This window comes from Barbus barbus (genome assembly GCF_936440315.1).
Source record: "Barbus barbus genome assembly, chromosome: 26".
In the NCBI taxonomy this organism is placed as follows: domain Eukaryota; kingdom Metazoa; phylum Chordata; class Actinopteri; order Cypriniformes; family Cyprinidae; genus Barbus; species Barbus barbus.
The window spans coordinates 29,329,712-29,348,361 of NC_136754.1; the positions used below are offsets into that span (position 1 = coordinate 29,329,712).

Here is an 18,650-nt window from a genome sequence, read left to right on the forward strand (position 1 = left end):
AATTTTTGGAATCTGATTACATGATCCAGATTACGTAATCAGTTACTACCAGCACTGCATCATAAAATGTAGTATCAGCACAGGCTCACTCACCATTAGTGATGCAGATTATATGAGCATAATATGTGCCATTGATCAGAAACTTGGACTCATAATCTGGTATTTTATTGAGTCTTATATCAGCCGTCCTCTCATCTATGATCAGCCAGTTGTCAATGTCTCCTCCTTTTGCATACCTAAAATTAATTAAACAAATAGTTTTATTTCAACATCTGAACAAAACCACATTCTTGAGTATGTTTGTAGAATGTCTGTAGTCTCACCTCACGTTATTAGCTATTAGTAGCGTGTCGCTGTCTATTGCTGCGTAAGTGGTTATGACTTTATTTAAAGTAGTGCTTGTGCTTTCTTCAGAGATGGTGATGACTTTGACGGCGGGTTTGAAGCGAGGGCCCTCAGGCTGGTTGACCACACTGATGTGGACGGTGTACGTCTTGCTCTCTGTTACGACGACTGAAGAGTGATACTGTGCCTTGTTAGCGACAGACACCTGCAGCTTGATTTCCTTCAGCTCTTCGTAGTCCAGCTCCTGTAAAAGCAAACAAAGGGTGAGAAGCAGGAAACGGGGGATGCAGGAATGCAGGAGACTTCCTGCTGGAAGTTTTAAGTATCAAACACACATTTATTCCTGTTCCTTGAGGTCCACTTATAAAGAATTTTACATCAAAAGTAATCATCATTTAGAAATAAAGGGTCATTTTCTACCCTGTTTTTGAATCTTTGTTTTGAACACTATTTAAAAGGGCATGTTACTTTTAATCTTTAAAGTAGTCATATCACCTTTCTCTTTGGAGTGTTACAAGCTGTTTGTGCATAGATAAGATCCCTGAAGTTGCAAAGACTAAAGTCTCAAAACCAAAAATATATTCTATATAAAAGTTAAGACTCTGCCATGCCCCCCTAAAACAGCTCATTCAAACATGCCCCAATATGTCTACGTCACTGTGTGGGAAGATTTGCAAAACACCGCCCAAACGTATATGCAATGAAAGAGGGCGGAACTATTAGTCTGGCTGTAGTATTGTTGCCGCCGGCACCATGTCCTGGAGACACTGTGTTTCGTTGTGATAGTGAAACTACTTTGTTTAGGTTTCCAAAAGAGGACACAACTAGAAATCAGTGGTTAAGTTGTATTTGCAACACTGTTCCAGAACAGTTCAACCCAAATATTAGCGTGTGTGCAGCGCATTTAACGGAGGACTATTTGCTGAACCTGGGAGAGTAACGTTAGCCTACAATGCTGGCTTGCACACAGGCTGTTTCTATAAAGTGGGGTAATTCCAACTTTGCAAGGAGAGTCGACACTTCTGACTCACAGCCGGTAAGTACGTTTTTGCTACTGACTATTCAAACGAGAGTTTTGAGCAGTGTAGAGTAGTGCTTGTTGTTGGTCGTTTCTCCGATCACAAATGCAGACATGGTAATGTTTACGCGGCTTGATGCAACACGATGCATAAAAAGACAGTATAAGTAATTCTAATCAGTAATTATGTCCACACTATATGCAACAAATACCTCGTTAATAATAAGTTTTATTGTTTTTGTGTCGTCGCGCCGGGACATGGCATCACAATTCAGTAAGGGGCCTCGCTTCTCAGAAAGATGAGCTTTGTAAAAATCTATGCGTTTCAGAAAGGCAGGGCATAGAGGAGCAACAATAATGTACAGTATGTAGAAAATAATGTGTTTTTTTTAACCTTAAACCGCCTAAACACATTGTATTACACCAAATACACAAAATAATGTTCTTTTTAGCAACGTCATATGACCCCTTTAAATATAAACGCCCATTGCAATGATTGGGTAACATGTTTGCTTATGTAATAATAAAACTATTGAACCACGATTAAGATTACAGATTCTCAGATCAATTAATTATGATATAATACTTTCAAAAAATGAAACACGTTTAGGGCCAGATTTACTAACAGCTTGCGCCAGCGCAAACCGTCTTTTGTTGTTAAAATAGTACTGTCAGGATTTAGGCTACTAAAGACGTGCAGTGAAGAATTAGGACACAGTTATTTTTGCACCTGACTTTATTGAATATGCATTTGTATGAGTTTCCCTTTCAGACACAAAATTTATAGGAAAAGATTATTAAAACGAATCAAGCAAAGCGATTTACTAACATTTGCGCTTGTGTAATTACTGGTATTTGTCATTATATAATGCCCAAAAAAACTGTATTAAACTGTTTTGTGCTTGAAATGGCTGCATTTGTTGTTTCTAGCAGGAAGCAGAGAACAGAGAGTGTGTGGAAGAAGGAAGAGGAATTTTTACACATGTATTAACGGAGCACATTATCCAAATCCAAACATATCCTTACGCTAATTTGCACTGTGCTTGGTAAATTGCGTTAGTCATTATAAAAATGAGATGTTGCATTTGTGTTCTTTAATTTTCGTGTTGTCAGTAAATCACCGGCAGATATTTACACGCCCATCGGCGCTTTATTGAAATTGCACTCTCAGGCTAAATTACCCTGTTTAGTAAATCTGGCCATTAGTATTCGGGTCATTTTGGACCAGGTATGGAGTACCATTAGGTATCAAAATACTTTTTGTAAAATTATCTAAAGTTATATCATTTTGTAAAGTTATATTAGTGTCAAAAACTTTGAAAAATCTATTTAGCCGTTTCCGCATATCTCACACACTTTTCAATTAAATTTAATTCAAGTTTTTGTGTATAGCGCTTTTCACGATACAAATAGTTGCAAAACAGCTTTTACAGAAAATGTTATGTTTCTATAATATATTTAGGAGTAGGTTATTAGTGATGACTATGACTGAAATGTACAGTAAAAATCACGCAGTTAGTTACAAATTGCATGTACTCAAACAGATGGTGAACACTATTAACCGCAATGATTATGGGACTGAGTTTTGTTGATGAACATGAATATGTACATCTATTGACAAACCACTGCAGCATGAAAAACTGAATGTTTATGCAACTATTTATTTAACTTTAATATTTATGTTGTTTTGATAGAAATACATATGATTCATACATTTGGACTGTTTTTGAGCAATCGCAAATTATAAATTCAAAATGATTTAATTTAATTGAAATGGGGTTAATACTGGTAATTTTCAGATTATATGTTCGTATGATTTATACAAAAAAGATTTCTCATCAATATCATCTATCTATCCATTTTTTATTTAGGTTTACAGTATGTGTGCCAGAGAATCACAGTCACCTGCACCCTCGTTACCCAGATCTCAATCACCTGTGTACTGATTCCCCGCACCTATCACCTGCTAATTAACAGCACTATATACACTCACCGCCAGCACTCCTTCCTCGTCCGGTCTACCGTTCACTACCCGAACCTAGCCAGACTACTAACCTTGTGTTGCTTACCTGCAGAACTCCTGATCTCCACCGCTCGAAGTCTCCACCGCTCCTGGACCTCCCTAGTCCTGATCCTCCCCGCGGCAGTGCGCACCGCCGACTTCCCTTCCTGGATCCTGCCCCCGCTCCTCCACTCAGCATTCACCCTTGCACCTATTCCAATAAACCTTTGTATTGACTTTACTCCTCCGTGTCTCCTAGCCTGTTCGTGACAGAAGACCGGACCACAACTGCACCGTGTGTCATGGAGTCCCGGTCGACAACGGCCGTCGACACGCTGGAGGAGTTGGTCAATACTCTCCGGGCTTCCCTTCTTCCACCACCTGCCTCTGAGAGTCCCGTGGCCATTCCATCAAAGTACGCGGGTGATGCGGCTGGGTGTGGCGGATTCCTACTGCAAGCGTCCTTGTACATCGAGGCACAACCTCGTAAGTTCGCCACCGAGAGGTCGAAGGTGGCCTTTCTTACCACCCTCCTGTCCGGCAAGGCGTTGCTTTGGGCGCAGGCTATCTGGGACGCGCAGAGCACCATCAACTCCTACGAGGCGTTCACCAACCACTTCAAGGAGGTCTTTGGAGTCGCTGCGGGACGAATCTCTGTGCAGGATCGTCTTCTGCGCCAAGGAGAGGCGTCCGTGGATGACTACACCTTGGAGTTTCGCACTCTAGCGGCCACAAGTGGCTGGAACGAAGCTGCTTTACTGAGTGCCTACCGCCTTGGCTTGAATCTACGATGACAGCGTCGGACTTGAAACCTTCATGCAACGCGCCTCTCGCATTTCTCAACGCCTCACCGCCTGTCTCGAGGACGAGTCCGCCCCCCGTCAGCCTCACCCACTGCAAGCTCTCCAGTACCAGAATCCATTCTTGTAGACACTGCCCGCCTTTCCCGCACGGAGCGTGCGTGCCGCCTCGCGGCCAACCTGTGCCTCTACTGTGCGAAACCAGGACACTTAATCCGGGAATGCCCCGTTCGACCTCCACGCCCCGCGGTGAGTACCCTTCAAATTGAACCAGATATTTCCTCATTATCACTGATGCCAGTACAACTCCTCACCCCAGACTCCTCTCTTGCAGTCTCTGCCCTGGTCGACTCGGGCTCCTCGGGGAACTTCATTTCCCAAGCCCTACTAACCCACCTCAATCTCCACCGGAGGCGGCAACCCCAGGAGCTCCGAGTCAAGACCATCCAGGGAAAGCCGCTGGGGCGTGGTAGAGTGAAGTATCGCTCTCCTCCCGTGACACTCAGGGCCGGCTGTCTACATGAGGAGTCCATCACCTTTCTGGTACTTGAGGGGCCCACGGTGGATATCATCCTGGGACGCCCATGGCTCAATTTACACTCTCCAGTAGTCAGATGGGATCCATGCGAAGTCACTCGCTGGAGCGAGTTCTGTACCGAGTCCTGCCTTCAGTCAGTGCAGAAGATTCCCAAGAACCCCGCACCCCTGACAGTCTGTTCCACTCTGGTAGAAAGTCCTGAGCCCCAGGTGAAGTGTACCGTCCCATCTGACTACCAGGCGTTCCAGGATGTATTCAGCAAACAGGCAGCCACTCGCCTACCACCGCACCGGCCATGGGACTGTGCCATCGACCTGCTGCCTGGAGCGAAACTTCCAAAGGGTAAGGTCTACCCTCTGTCCATCCCGGAGCGCAAGGCAATGGAGGAGTACATCAAGGAGGCTCTTCAACAAGGCTTTATTCGGCAATCGACATCCCCCGCCGCCTCGAGCTTCTTCTTCGTGGGCAAAAAGGACGGAGGCTTGAGGCCCTGCATAGATTACCGCGCACTCAACGATGAGACAGTAAAGCTCCCGTACCCGCTTCCCCTGGTCCCGGCTGCCCTCGAGGAACTCCGTGGGGCCCGCATCTTCTCCAAGTTGGACCTGCGAAGCGCATATAACCTCGTGAGGATAAGGATGGGCGATGAGTGGAAGACGGCGTTCCTCACTCCATCAGGTCACTACGAGTACCGGGTTATGCCGTACGGCCTCTCCAACTCACCGTCCGTCTTTCAAAGCTTCATGAACGAGGTGTTCCGGGAGTTCCTCCACCAGTTCGTGATCGTCTATATAGATGACATCCTGATTTACTCCCGGAACTTGGCCGAACATCGCCACCACGTTGAGCAGGTCCTTCAGCGGCTCAGGGAACACCGGCTCTACCTGAAACTGGAGAAGTGCGAGTTCCATCGCCCCACGGTACAGTTCCTCGGCTATACCATCAGTCCCGAAGGAATCCAGATGGACCAGGGGAAAGTCCAAGCCATCCTGGACTGGCCCTTACCACAAACGGTCAAGGAACTACAGCGCTTTCTGGGCTTCTCCAACTTTTACAGACGGTTCATCCATCAATTCAGTCGACTTTCGTCACCCCTCACCTCCATGCTCCGAGGTAAGCCCAAGTCTCTGTCCTGGAGCCCCGAAGCCCACGAAGCGTTCCAACAGCTCAAGGAAGCCTTCAGCACGGCCCCCATCCTACGTCACCCAGATCCCCAGATACCCTTCATCGTGGAAGTCGACGCCTCCACCACGGGTGTCGGGGCTGTGCTGTCCCAACACCGCGAGGAGCCTCCCAGCCTCCATCCTTGTGCTTACTTCTCTCGGAAGCTGTCCCCTGCGGAGGTAAACTACGACATCGGCAATCGAGAGCTGCTGGCCATCAAACTAGCCCTGGAGGAGTGGCGTCACTGGCTGGAGGGAGCCGCCTGCCCCTTCACTGTCATCACGGACCATAAAAACCTCCAGTGTCTAAGAGATGCCAAACGCTTAAATCCCCGTCAGGCACGTTGGGCCCTCTTCTTCACTCGGTTCTCCTTCACTATCACCTACCGCCCCGGAATCCGCAACACCAAGGCTGATGCTCTCTCCCGCCTGCATGCACCAGAAACACCCACAGACCCCGAGCCTATTCTCCCTCCAGCCCTCATAGTCAGCCCCATCCAGTGGGAGCTCAACGACAACATCCGTGACGCCACTCTCACCGAACCCGCCCCGCAGGGAGGCCCAGAAGGGAAAACTTATGTGCCCCGCTCCCAGCGCCTCACCCTTCTGGGCTCAGCTCATGAAGTACCGGGCTCTGGACATCCAGGCAGCCAACGAACCCTCTCACTTCTCCAAGCTCGGTATTGGTGGCCCGGTATGACCGCGGATGTCATCAGGTACGTCTGAGGTTGCTCAGTCTGTGCCATGTCCCAGTCCCCTCGCCATCTGCCCGCAGGCAAACTGGTTCCCCTTCCAGTTCCCCAGAGGCCCTGGTCCCATCTCGGTGTGGATTTCGTGACCGACCTCCCGGAGTCTGAGGGCCACACCTGTGTCCTAGTTGTGGTGGACCGTTTCTCCAAGGCCTGCAAACTCATCCCCCTCAGGGGCTTGCCCACGGTGTTGGAGACCGCCGAATGCCTATTCCACCATGTGTTCCGCAACTTCGGCCTACCGGAGGACATTGTGTCGGACCGTGGCCCTCAGTTTGTGTCCCGGGTCTGGAGATCCTTCTTCCGCCTCTTGGGAATCACTGTCAGCCTGTTCTCGGGCTATCACCCCCAAACCAACGGCCAGACTGAGCGTAAGATCCAGGAGCTCGGACGCTACCTCCGGTCATACTGCTCCCCCGATTAGCACAGCTGGAGCCGTTTTCTCCCATGGGCCGAGTAAGCACAGAACTCCCTTCGTCAGGTCACCACCGGTCTCACCCCGTTCCAGTGCATGCTCTGCTACCCCCCTAATACCAGCCAGGAGATCGGGTCTGGCTGTCGACCAGGGATATCCGTCTCTGCCTGCCCTGCAAAAAGCTGAGTCCCCGCTTCATTGGTCCGTTCAAGATCCAGAGGCAGGTGAACGACGTCACCTATGAGCTTCAGCTCCCCCCCAGGTATCGCATCCACCCCACCTTCCACGTCTCACTACTCAAACCCTTCTCCCCCTCTACCCCAGGAACCACAGGACCAGACGCACCCCCTTCTCCGGAGATGATCGATGGGGCTGAGGTCTACCGAGTCCGCAACATCCTGGACTCGCGGCGACGGGGCGCCCGGCTCGAGTACCTGGTGGACTGGGAGGGGTATGGCCCAGAGGAAAGATCCTGGGTGGCCAGGGACGACATCCTCGACCCCTTGCTCCTCGAAGAGTTCCATCGCAACCACCCTAGTCGTCCCGCACCCAGAGGCCGAGGCCGCCCCCGTCGCCGTGGTAGGGCGTCAGGAGCCGCCCCTGGAGGGGGGGGGGGGGGGGTAATGTCAGAGAATCACAGTCACCTGCACCCTCGTTACCCAGATCTCAATCACCAGTGTACTGATTCCCCGCACCTATCACCTGCTAATTAACAGCACTATATCCACTCACCGCCAGCACTCCTTCCTCGTCCGGTCTACCGTTCACTACCCGAACCTAGCCAGACTACTAACCTTGTGTTGCTTACCTGCAGAACTCCTGATCTCCACCGCTCCAAGTCTCCACCGCTAGCCTGTTCGTGACAATGTGCAACATTTAAAACTGTTCTCTTTTTTCATATTCACTCATTAATGAGAAGTTGCTGATCAGATACAATATGGTTGTAGTTGAAAAATATTAAGTTGTTACTGTTTTATAAAATAATGATTCTCTGGGTCCAAACGGACCCGGAATGCAGAAATAATACACGTTAATGAATGAACACATCATTATTGATAATGAATGCATTTTGAGGCTTAAGTATGTTATTTTTTTTGTTGTTGCTGTGGAACATTTTTAAATGTGGGTACAACAGAGACTAAAAATGTCAGTGAAAACTTGTTCTAATTGCAGTTTCCATATTTGATTCTGCTATTTTCCTGTGTTTCTCTGTGAAGCTGCTTTGACACAATCTGTACTGTATATATCTCTATGAAAATAAAGATGACTTGACTTGCACTCTCAGAAGAAAAGGTACATGAAGCAATCCATGAAAAGGTACAAGAAAACAATCCACAACTGAAGTAGGTGTTACTGCATTCAAAATCAAAGGTATTAAGTAAGAAAAAAATCCAAACCGCTTTCTGTTATGAATCATCTCAGTGCAGATTGTTTGTTTAATCTGTCAGAATGTAATGCAGATTTTGCAGAGATGCTGTTGAAGGATATAGCAGTCAGGCTATTGAATGAAGGTGCAGTTAAAACTATATTCATCTTGACAGCTGGTGTGCAAAAAAAACAAAGCAAAATGACAGACTGATCAGTCTACCTTATTGACAATCAGGATGCCTTCGTTGGTCTTGTTGTCTGTGGTTATGGAGAAATAACCAGCTTCGTTTCCTGACACGATTGTGAAGACGGCCAGCCAGTTTTCAGTATAGATCAGATCTGCGTCGATCGCTTGAATCCTCACCACTTCCACATTTCTAGTGTTTTCCTCCACACGGCACTCATACTAAAAACCAAAGTGATTTCACATATATTAAACAGATGCACTTTCATAAACAGCTAACTTAACTATTTTCTTAAATGACAAAACATTTCATATCAATTAAATGTGTAATATCAAATAATAATGCATGTGTTTTACAAGTACAGTGGTGTGAAAAAGTGTTGGCCCCCTTCCTGATTTTTTATTTTAATGCATGTTTGTCACACTTAAATGTTTCAGATCAATCAAACTAATTTAAATATTAATCAAAGATAACACAAGTAAACAAAACATGCATTTTTTGAATGAATTTTTTTATTATGAAGGGAAAACAAAATGCAAACCCACATGGCCCTGTGTGAAAAAGTGCTTGCCCTCTAAACCTAATAACTGGTTGGGCCACCCTTAGCAGCAACAACTGCAATCAAGCGTTTGCGATAACTTGCAATGAGTCTGTTACAGCACTGTGGAGGAATTTTGGCCCACTCATCCAATTGTGGTAATTCAGCCACACTGGAGGGTTTGCGAGCATGAACCGCCTTTTTAAGGTCATGCCACATCATCTCAATAGGATTCAGGTCAGGACTTTGACTAGGCCACTCCAAAGTCTTCATTTTGTTTTTCTTCAGCCATTCAGAGGTGGATTTGCTGGTGTGTTTTGGATCATTGTCCTGCTGCAAAACCCAAGTTCGCTTCAGCTTGAGGTCACGAACAGATGGCTGGACATTGTCCTTGAGGATTTTTTGGTAGACAGCTGAAATTTATGGTTCCATTTATCACAGAACGTCTTCCAGGTCCTGAAGCAGCAAAACAGCCCCAGACCATCACACTACCACCACCATATTTTACTGTTGATATGATGTCCTTTTTCTGAAATGCTGTGTTACTTTTACACCAGATGTAATGGGACACACACCTTCCAAAAAGTTCAACTTTTGTCTCGTCAGTCCACAGAGTATTTTTCCAAAAGTCTTGGGGATCATCAAGATGTTTTCTGGCAAAACTGAGACGAGCCTTTATGTTTTTTTTTGCTCAGCAGCGGTTTTCGTCTTGGAACTCTGCCATGCAGGCCATTTTTGCCCAGTCTCTTTCTTATGGTGGAGTCATGAACACTGACCTTAATTGAGGCAAGCGAGGCCTGCAGTTATTTAGATGTTGTTGTGGGGTCTTTTGTGACCTCTTGGATGAGTCGTCGCTGCGCTCTTGGGATCATTTTGGTCGGCCAGTCACTCCTGGGAAGGTTCACCACTGTTACATGTTTTCTCCATTTGTGGATAATGGATCTCACTGTGGTTCACTGGAGTCCAAAAGCTTTAGAAATGGCTTTATAACCTTTTCCAGACTGATAGATCTCAATTACTTTCTGTCTCATTTGTTCCTGAATTTCTTTGGATCTCAACATGATGTGTAGCTTTTGAGGATCTTTTGGTCTACTTCACTGTCAGGCAGGTCCTATTTAAGTTATTTCTTGATTGCGAACAGGTATGGCAGTAATCAGGCCTAGGTGTGGCTACAGAAACTGAACTCAGGTGTGATAAACCACAGTTATGTTTTAACGGGGGGGGGGGGGGGGGGGGGGGGGTTGGGGAACACTTTTTCACACAGGGCCATGTGGGTTTGGATTTTGTTTTCCCTTCATAAAAAAAAACCCTTCATTTAAAAACTGCATGTTGTGTTTACTTCTGTTATCTTTGATTCATATTTAAATTTGTTTGATGATCTGAAACATTAAAGTGTGACAAACATGCAATTAAATAAAAAATCAGGAAGGGGGCCAACACTTTTTCACACCACTGTATGTGCATAATTGTTTTTCCCAACAACTCATAATAAACTAAAGATGTGTTAAGTCTAGTGCTGTCAAATGATTAATCGCGATTAATTGTATCCAAAATAAAAGTTTTTGTTTACATAATTATATGCTTGTGTAGTGTGTATATTTATTATGTATATATAAATACACACTCATAAAGTATATATTTTGAAAATATTTATATGTATATATTTTTATGTAATTTATATTGTATAAATTACATAAATGTGCAATTACAAATATAATATATTTTTCTTAAATATATATATGCATGTGTGTGTATTTATATATATATATACATATACACAGTACACACATATATTATGTAAACGAAAACTTTTATTTTGGATGCGTTTGACAGCACTAGTTAAGTCATTTGGTATGTTGGTGTGGTAATACTCAAAAAATTAAATCTTACAAAGTTTTTCTCCAAAGTAGGAATGTTGTCATTGACGTCAAGTATCTTGATGACAGCAGTTCCTGTTCCTGTATTTCCGTTCACATGTCCATCCAAATCGGTCCCTTTAATAATCAACGTGTATGTTTCATGTTTCTGTGATGAGAAAAGCACAAACATCAGTCACACGTGGAAGTATATGTGCAATACAATTTGGATTGGTAGCACTTGGGTTTTGTGGACCAGATCTCAATATTAACTAGCATGCACATTACTAGCATATTAACTGTTACTTATATAGCACATATTAATGCATTATTCTGAATGAACATATTCTAGATTTATTCCTATGCCATACCTAAATTTAACAACTACCTTGCTAACTATAAATAAGCAGCAGATTAGGGTTTTGTTGAGACAAAAGTCATAGTTAATAGTGAGAGTTGCACCTTAAAATAAAGTGTGATCTTATAAACGCTGAACCAGAAATCTGGTAGAATCAATCAACAACAACCTATAAAACATCATGCAACATCAATTACGTTTCTGTAAAAACTTTATTTGCATTTCCTGATGGAAAAATAAATGCATGCAGTGCAGCAATGAATGAATGAATTATTAATGAATTAATTAAGTCAAGTCTGTGGAAAAAACAAAAAAAAACATAAACGTAGAAGAAATCAATGTTCAGAATGTCAGGAAATGGGACATTTTCAATCTTTAATCAAGAGTAAATAAAAAAATAAATAAAAAATACTAAGGCTGAAATTAACTACAAAACTCAATTTGAAATGGTTCTGCCAACTGAGTGATTCAAGCTAAATTAATTACTGTTTGCAAATGCAGTAATAACTGAAATATTAGCGACTGCATACCTCTCTGTCGAGCGTGTTGTACATGACGTGTATCCCACCAGTTTCTCGATTAATGAAGAACATGTTCTCGGGATGCTGTTTGACAATGCTGTAGGCGATTTTTGTATGCAGAGTTCCTTCTTGATCTGCGTCTGTTGCGGTGACCGTTGTTGCAAACTCGGCTGAAAAATGAAATGCGGTAGATTTAATACAAATAAACTTCATTAAATGTTTAACTGTATTCAATAGTGTCCAAACAATCTGTAGAGCTGATTTTGTCTATATTGGGAAATGTGTTTTGTTTGTTTTCCTTTAGATTAGGAAACACATACTCATTATTTAGAGTTTTCCCTTAATAAACTCACGATTTGCTGCTTATTGAGTAAATAAGGTGCATTACATATTAAACCTTGATGGACAAACCAAGCTTATTGGAAAAACTTGCCTTTACCTATATTTGTGCAAAACTTCAAAAGCACACCTACACAATTCACAGCAGTTTCCATCTGAAATGAACACTAGTGGCAGTAAAACACCAACAACATTATTCCTATTGTCACAAATTATGATAACGGGGCAGATTATCTGATGTGTAAACTAATGTATTTTGACATTTGCATCACTTTAACAGTTCTATATGTACAGTATGTGCTTTTTTGTCTGTATTAATGTCTCTATTCTTGTTCACCTGGAACAGCATTGCACGGGAACGAGTCACGATAAGAAAACTCATCGGCTTGTCAAAGCATGCTAAAATGGCATGTTTGCTATAGCAAAAGTGTTTTCATCTCATTTGTTTTTTCTAACATCTATAGGTTGTGTGTTATTTTTAACAATACGATACGACACGACACGACACAATAGAGCGCCACTCACCCAACCTTTTATTATCCAAACGGCCACAATACATACAGCAACCAATCTCTCAACAATCTCTCTTCTATTCATTATTGATTCAGTATTGTCTCATGTCATCAACATGCTATAGGTGAAATGTCCACTCCTAACAAAAACTCTGTTAAAATGTCAATTAGAAAATACACTGGAGCAGATAGGCTTCATCTTCTGTAATAATGACATACTACACTAGATTTACTACTAGGGATGTCCCGATCGGGGTTTTTTGTGCCCCTGATCCAATCCAAGTCATTGAATATTGAGTATCTGCCGAGTCCTGATCCGATACTTGTGTATTCCTAGTATTTGATGCACAATTCAAATGATTAACATCAATGTTAATCTACTATTTCTACTAATTGTTACTATTGTTCTATTTTTGTCATTGAAAACAGGAGGTTAACACTATTAGGAACTGCTTTGTTCTACCTGATTCTTATCCCTATTTGTGAATAAATATACATAGGACCTCCAGTAGAAACAAGTACATAAGGCACTGTTTTAAGATGAGTTTCATTCAATCCAATCACAAGTGGTTGGGCAACAAGACACATTTACACTCTGTGATCAGATTTCATGAGGATGGTCTCTGGTTTCATGACTGCATGCATCATGCAATATGCTGTGTGTTTGATACTGTGCATTGAAAAAGTGAAAATGAAAATGAAGTGTGAAAAACTCTACTGAATTCGTAGTTTCTTCCAAATACAAATTTCAACCAGATTCGATAAGCAAATTAATTTGAATGTTCTTATACGCTCTGCTTAGGCGTCTGTTGTGAAATAAGCATTTGAATGAAAGTGCCATCGGCGCATGAAAATGAGAGTTTTATCTGTGTGACTGTCCTTACATGCCCAGAGCATGACGATTCCTGCCTTACAACCTCAAAAAATAGTTTATTAATTGTGTTTCACAGTGCATGTTCTGATGATTAACGTGTACAGTACAGAACATGTGAAAATGCTAGTTGTTGTTGCATTGAACTAAAATGTACTGATTTATAGGGTATAATAACGTCACAAAAAAACTTATTGTACTTATGGGGGATTTTCCCCCACCTTTCTTGTGTTCCTCAAAAATGTCCTGCAAAAAAAGCTTATACATTTCTTGGGGTTTTTTTTTTGTAACCGACTGATCACAGACCTCACTGATCTGTACTTCACAGATCACAGACCTCAGAAATAATGCTTTTTGCACTTAAAAACTGAGGTGCATAAGCTCAGATCAGTAAGGCTTATATTAATCAGTTAAAAAAGCAACATATAACCTGTGCTCTTTGAAATACAAGTCGATAAAAAGATTGAGTCAACCAAGATTTGATAATATTATAGGATGATGAGAGTGTCAGACCTCTGTCGTGTGTGTCTTGTGTTCCCGCCTCATGTTTCCATATTTGGTTTGTTTCCTGTCCTCGTCTAGTGTGATTATTAGTTAATTCTGTCCAGCTGTGTTTGTCTTATTATATATGCTTATCCTGTGTATTTATAGTCCTGTCTATTCAGTTTGATTTCGTCTGGTCTACTCGTTACACACCGGTGTTCCTGTCTGTGTCAGCCTTGTCTTGTCTTGTCCTGCTTTGTTTGGAATCATTAAAGACTGTTATTTTGAGTTTACTCCTCGTCTCGTGTTCCTCCCTGCTGTGTGCACCGTGACAGAGAGATTTACAAGCAGTTTTTAAAAGTCTGATCATTTTTGACAAAGAACACCAAATTAGCACAAGGATTAATTACTTTTCGAGTTGTTTTAGTGGTTGCTTATCTGACAGTATTTACTTGCCTAGCATATTATTCATGGATATTCTGAAATGTACCATATTTATATATGATTTGACATTATTTGATCTTTATGTGGTGTTGCTTATTCTTTCCCAATAGTTGTCACAAAGCCCTGCTTACACGTATAATTGCTGTTTGTCAGAATTCATGAAAATTATTAAGAAAAGTACCACTTCTCTGGCCGAAGCTAGGTTTGCCTTTGATTGCAATTAAAGACAGTTGACTAAGACCATGCATCGGCAATTGGGGGTAAAATAAACTACATTAAATCCCGCCTGCTGACCTTTGAGTTTGACTATGGACTGGAGTCAAAGTCTTCGGCCTCACTAACAGCCCGGCAGTTTTTCAAGTCCTGGTTAATGCTATTCTTGACATGCTTTACTGTTATGTACACTATGTGTGTGCCTCGATGATATCTTCATTTTTTTTTCCAGAGCTGAGGCTGAATATATTCAACATGTGAGAAGAGTGCAGCAATGTCTCCTAGCCGTGTCTGCAATATCCGGTTATGAGCAAAATTACACAGGTGCAACCATCAGGCTTGCACTCAATGCAACTTTTAAACATTACATTTGAAAATGATCAAATCACTTTGCATTAGTTTAAAGAGATATATGTATAAACAGTATGTATGAATTGCCAATTAATGTGTTTGTGATAACGTGTGTGTGTGTGTGTGTGTGTGTGCAACACAATTACAACAACTACCCATGTAGAAATGTGGCCTCATCTGCATTTCACATGCTAATATAGAATTAACTAAAAACCCAACTTGTTCTTTGCAATTGTGACCCAACACAAGTTAATCAGCTACTAAAGAATCACTTTACCGAAAGATTACCAAGTCAGCATCTAGATTTTAACTCGGTTTGCATGACCTGGAGAGAGCTGTGCAATCAAAATTATCCTTAAATATAGATGAACACATTTGGGTAAAACTTTAGAGTACTGTTCCATCATTACTAAATAACTACAAATGAACAAATCAAGAAGACAATAATATCATTCTAGTAACTACGATTAACTAACAAGAAACTAGTCTTTATTAGTTATTTAGTAGTTAGTAATAATTAGCTAATCAGTAACTACAATTACTAAGAAACTATACAGTTTAACTAATAACTATAACAGGTTAAAATAAACATCTTAACATTTAACCATGTACTTAATCCAGTAATATCAGATTTATGATTTGGGTAAGCGTGACATCATTATTACAAAACATTTCTAATCATCATTCATCCCAAATTCTAAAGCAATTCCTATACAACATCTTACAGAAAAATCTTACAGAAACTCGTTACTAGGGAGTGATCAGGTATTGTCTTTGTTATAGTGCTCTACGTAATTAGCTATTTCTTTTGAACTGTTTTTTGGACATGATTGACTCTTTTAACCTCATACAGCACATATGTAGACCTATTCATGATGACGGGGATACCTTGAACTTAATCAGAGTGTAGGTGGAAGAAGGACATGTTACAGGTTTCATGTCACATCTTGCGTGACAGCTATTTAGATGATTTATTCTTAAAGCACACAAGTAATTATAATGTTTTGTTCAATATTAATTCAACTCTTTAACGTCCTGATCTGCCTACAGAAAACTGATGATAACGGTTCTAGGGTCTAGAAGTGTTCCGTAAGAATCCATTCTTGGCCCAATCTTGTTTTCATTATATATGTGTTACATGTTGATCTGTTTTAGTTTAGTTTCTCTGTCTTCCTTTGGCCTGGTTTTCCTTAGTTGCCCTGAGGAATAATCTGAAGAACCTTAATTAGTTCCACGTCTGTTTTCTGTTCCTCCCTGATTACGTTTAGTATTTAAAGTCTGTGTTCATCATTCTTCCTTGGACTGCTGTTGTTTGATTCACATTTTGGATTTGTGTTTTGTTGTGCAGTTTTCATTCTGTGGATTATTAAAACTCTTCTGATTGTACTCCTTTGTCGTGCGCTTTGTTTAGCACACCAGCACGTAACAGAATAGCAGTGAGTAAAATAAGCAGCGTTTTTCTTTCTATTTATTTATTTTTTTGTTTCTCTCCCGGAATGGACATCCCAGCCGTCCAACTCCTGTGCCTGGAGCAACAGGACTGTTCGCTGGAGAACCATACACTCTTAAAAATAAAGGTGCTTCACGATGCCATAGAAAAACCTTTTTGTCTAAATGGTTCCATAAAGAACCTTTCACATATGAAGAACCTTTCTGTTTTACAAAAGGTTATTTGTGGTGAAAGAAGGTTCTTCAGATTATAAAAAGATAAGGAAGAGATGGATCTTTAAAGAACCTTTGACTGATTTTTTCTTTATGGAACCAAAAATGGTTCCTCTATAGCATTGCTTGAAGAACCTTTTGAAGCACCTTTATTTTTAAGAGTGTACCAGGGACTTTTTAGATCTGGCGTGCCTTACACACTTCCCGGACCACTTGCTCTGCATATTCTACATCACCACACTGAGCGAGCGGTGTAAGGCACACCTGCCAGCTGTAAGGAATGGTCTGAACGCACACACAGCTAACACCAGACTTCTTGACGCCGCATAGAAACCCCCCCCCCCCCCCCCCCTGACTTCATGCAATAAATTCAAGGACATATCGCAAAGGATGACGTTTTACGGTCGACTCGAAATAAAAGACAATTTCCAGACTTTTCGAACCAAAGACCTTATGACCCTGCATATCACGCACATTCCTGAAAACGCGCGCCTTTTCTCTGTTGCGCTCTCTAAAACAGACAAAGGAATTCAACTGGTCCATGGTGCTATCTAACAAAGAGAGCCACACCCTGAAGGATTTCGTTTTAAAGAACAAAGTTAAACAAATTATACCCTGAAACAAAACACTATAGACAATATAGTTTATACATTAAAGGGTGTTTTTGGTTTGTGACATTTATAAGCTGGTTGTGTGAACTTATGTAATCTTTTTCATGTAATCGTTTTTATATTCCTGATCACTAGTTGTTCATTATCACATGCTCTGATTATTTAGGATCGTTTAATCAATGCCTTAACTACGAAATCGAATATAAAGGATATTTGTATTTTGGTGCCTGTTAAACGGCTACTGTTTGGTCTCGGATGAAAGCTGATTTAATGAATAATAATATTGTGGTATGAATTAAATCTTATCTGTTTTTCATTAACGCCTATTTACAAGATGAATGGAAGTCTGCTGTTATAAGTTTTTATGTGATAAAATACTTGCGCAGATAATGTATGCAACACGCAGCTACGCAGGGCGGGGCTCCGCTCACAGAGACGCTTGCGATTGGATCACGCGCCCAAAAGGGCGGACCCCAAATCGTCCCGTTAAAAACGGATACTCAACCATGAAAGTTTGAGTTGGAGTTGAAAACAACAGGAGGACACGCACGCCTGCGAGTCTCTCGTTCTGCTCACGTTGCAAGCGCTTCAGGCCTCGAACATCACGGCGAAGGCATTGCACAGCGATCGAAGTTAAACTTCTAAGATCTGAATAAGCTTCCTGAAACTTCTTCACGTCAGAACGAAGCCCGCCAACCACTGAAGAGCAACCGCGTCACACGACCAATCTGCACGCGATCCGTCTCAAGCTGAGCAAAGAACGGACTTCACCTTTGAAGAAAGCCTGAACTGAGTCCGATCGAAACAACGCATAAGGCAAAGTAAGGCAAAATCTCTTTACTGACTGAAAACCGGGATTCCTCTCTGTTGCTGTTTAAATATAGCATAGTTCTGTCCATGAGTTTCCTCAGGTCGAAAAGCTAGCATTAAAACCTAAGTCTCTCTCTCTTCAGATATAAACAACTCGCTCCCATTTGTATGTTAAATTGTCTGTTAATGTTGTGTTAGAATAGTGAATAAAACTTTGACTTTATTAAGAAATCTTTGTCTGTGTTATGTGATTTAACATGTCGTAACTATTTGCCAAAAAGATCGCGTTTTACCTATACGCTCAGGAGCTAACTAAGTTGACTCAATTTAACTATTTGATTTATTTTAATCGTTGGCCACGAATGAAATAAACAACGTGTTAAAGACAACTTGCCGTTATTAATGCTTGCTGGACAAGTCGTTAACAAGGCATAAGTTGTACATTATGATTGATAACAATGAATCATATGAAGATCAACTCTTAAGAGTGATTCCCTA

At 41.9% G+C, this 18,650-nt stretch overlaps 1 protein-coding gene across 1 annotated transcript in view; it reads right to left on the reverse strand.

The window, feature by feature from the left end:
- Positions 1 to 18,650, reverse strand: part of LOC306846020 (desmoglein-2-like protein) — a 46,823-nt gene that overhangs the window by 13,727 nt on the left and 14,446 nt on the right. The window contains exons 5-9 of the mRNA XM_079379078.1: positions 11,866 to 12,026; positions 11,012 to 11,146; positions 8,619 to 8,804; positions 324 to 589; positions 94 to 236 (exon numbers count right to left, since the gene is read on the reverse strand). Coding sequence (XP_079235204.1) covers positions 94 to 236; positions 324 to 589; positions 8,619 to 8,804; positions 11,012 to 11,146; positions 11,866 to 12,026 — 891 coding nt within the window. The remainder of the gene's footprint in view (positions 1 to 93; positions 237 to 323; positions 590 to 8,618; positions 8,805 to 11,011; positions 11,147 to 11,865; positions 12,027 to 18,650) is intronic.